The sequence below is a fragment of the Epinephelus moara genome, chromosome 16 (genome assembly GCF_006386435.1).
Source record: "Epinephelus moara isolate mb chromosome 16, YSFRI_EMoa_1.0, whole genome shotgun sequence".
Lineage (NCBI taxonomy): Eukaryota > Metazoa > Chordata > Actinopteri > Perciformes > Serranidae > Epinephelus > Epinephelus moara.
In genome coordinates, this window is record NC_065521.1 from 1,992,796 (window position 1) to 1,995,574 (window position 2,779).

The 2,779-nt window shown below is 41.5% G+C and overlaps 1 protein-coding gene across 1 annotated transcript in view; it reads left to right on the top strand.

The window, feature by feature from the left end:
* The first annotated feature begins 404 nt into the window (after positions 1-404).
* LOC126403325 (BCL-6 corepressor-like) overlaps positions 405-2,779 on the top strand; it is a 30,262-nt gene continuing 27,887 nt past the window's right edge. The window contains exon 1 of the mRNA XM_050065918.1: positions 405-488. Within this exon, the coding sequence (XP_049921875.1) occupies positions 486-488 (3 nt within the window). The 5' untranslated portion in view covers positions 405-485. The remainder of the gene's footprint in view (positions 489-2,779) is intronic.

Sequence of the window (2,779 nt, forward strand, 5' to 3'; positions counted from 1 at the left end):
GTCGCCTTTTGAAGTGTCGTGTTATGAAGTGTCGTGTTATGAACTGTTGTTTTATGAAGTGTTGTTTTATGAACTGTCGTGTTATAAAGTGTTTTGTTATGAAGTGTCGCCTATGAAGTGTCGTGTTATAAAGTGTTGTGTTATATAGTGTTGTGTTATATAGTATCGCCTTATGAAGTGTTGTTTTATGAAGTGTCGCCTATGAAGTGCTTATCCTGATTTTTTTTCTATTTTGGTGTTTGTTGTCCTTGTGGACAAAGTGCTGAAACAGAGGTGTGATCTCAGTGTGGACGGTTTGGTGGTTTGATGATGTCATGTGGATAAAAATAAATAAAATGTAAAGAAATAAACGTGAAATAGGACGTCTGTTCCTCTGTTTTAAAACCGTCTCTGTCTCTCCGTCTGCAGACATGGCCGAGTGAGCTGTTTCCTCGAGGCAGACGGTCCCGTCTGAAGCAGAAACCAGAGGACTGCAGACTCACAGCATGGTGAGGTCAAAGGTCACCTTTATATTTCTCAGGTGGTTGTGGTCACGACGATCACTCTGTCAAACGTTCACTACGGTCACTGTCAAACAATGAACGTTCACTACGGACTTACGAATGATGTTTAACCAATGATGCATCACTAAACTGTCAATCTACAACGCGTTGCTTTGTTAAATGATGTCTTGCTACATGTAGTGCTTTAAAATGTTGCTTTACAACGTGTCATATTGTGATGTGTTGCATTGCTGAACGTTGTGCTACTAAATTATGTATAACAAAGTGCAGCATTACTAAATGTAGTGTTATGTAATGTAGCGTTACAACGTGTTGTGTCACAAATTGTTGTGTTACAAAGTGTAGCATTATGTAATGTAGCATTACAAAACGTGGCGTTACAAAATGAATTGTTATGAAACGAAGTGGTACAAAATTAAGTGTTACTTAATCTTACGACACGAAATGAAGCGTTACAAAATGAAGCGTTACAAAATGAAGCGTTACAAAATGTAGTGTTACAAAATGTAGTATTACAAAATGTAGTGTTACCAATTGTAGCAGTATGAAATGAAGCGTTGTAAAGTGAAGCATTAGTTGATGTAGTGTTACACAGTGTAGCGTTATGTAATGTTGCGCTACCACATGTAGTGTTACAGAATGAAGTGTTACAAAATGAAGCCTCACAACATGTAGCATGACAAAATGTAGCATTATGTAATGTACCGTTAAAAAGTGTAGTGTCATGAAATTAATTGTTACAAAATGAAGCGTTACAAAATGTAGTGTTACCAATTGTAGTCTTAAAAAGTGCAAAGTCACACCACGTCTCGTCATGAACCATCACATTGTCACATGAAGCGTCTCTTTGAAATGTCTCGTCAAAGTTGTGAAACGTCTCAGCTCTGTTGTCATGGTGACGGACTGATCTGTTTCCATCATGTTTTCTTTCTGTTGCTAAAAAAACTTCTGACTGTGAAATCAAAAATGATTCGATCTCGCGTGTCTTCGTACGGTGAAGTTTGTCTCTTCTTTTTAATTCTGTGAAATCAGACATTGTTTTCCTGCAGCCGTGTTCTTCAGTCTCTTCTTTCCTTTTTTTGTGGCAAGTGAAGGATCTCTGCTTCCTCCTCGTCTCAGGCGGCCACCCAGCTGTCTGGATAATTTCCTAATGGCCCTGCGGCTGATAGCCAATCAGAGATGGTTCACAACGCCGTGTGACAGGAAATTCAATTAGGCTGTATTTTTTTCCCTTCAGTGTAGCTCTCTCCGTCTCTTCCTGCCGTGGTCTCTCTTTGTCTCTTTGTTTATCTGGCGCTCTCTCCTCCTCCCTCCTTCCTCTTTCCTCCCTCTGTTTCTGGGATCTGTCGAGGGACAGTCAAAGAGACGCTCGCGGCGTCTGATGTCATCCAGGAACACGTGCTACTCGTCTCTCTGTCCATCAAAGGAAAAATGAAATCACACATTTCATGTCTTTTTTTTCCTCCAGTTTGTCCTTGAAGGTGAATTTACCCTCTGACAGCTGAGTTCAGGGACTCATCCACGTTGCAAAGAAGTTTAAATAAGATCAGCTGTCATGAACGCCAGATCGAGGTCATCACACAACGTTTATCTCTGATAAATCATGAATATAATCAACATGTGATCACTGATTGAGCCGTCTGATTGGACGAGACCAGCCGGTGGTTCGGAGTGATAGTTTGACTACGTGGTTACGAACACGTCAGCAGGTGGTTACTGGTTCATCATTGTAAACTGTTGCGTTAGGATGCGTGTCGCCACAAAGTGTCACGTTATGATGTGTCAGGTTACAGTGTATGGCGTGTCACACTATGATGTGTCACTTTCGGCATTGTCACATTACGCTGTGTCCTGTCAACTTCAACTTAACACATTGCTAAATCTTCCGCTTTGAAATTATACATTGCTAAATGACGCAGTCTGAAGTGTAGCACTACGAAGCGTCGTGTTACGAGTATCGTAACTCCCCAAAAAACCCTTTAATCTCAGGAAGAGCAACTGAGGAGGGATCCCTGTTCCAGGACGGACAGACGTGCAATAGATGTCGTACAGAACAGATCAGCATAATAAATTAACAGTAATCCGTATGACACAATGAGACAGGGGCTAAACAAGTCCCTGCCTCGGAGTAGGTACTCAGAACGGCCCCGAGAAACTCCTGGCTGGGGCTTGGGGATTACTTGGTGCTGATTGGATATACTCAAGACGGGATGTGACGTCAACAGAAAGTGACAAAATAGCCGGCATTTTTAAAACTCAGTAGACGAGGGTTAGCT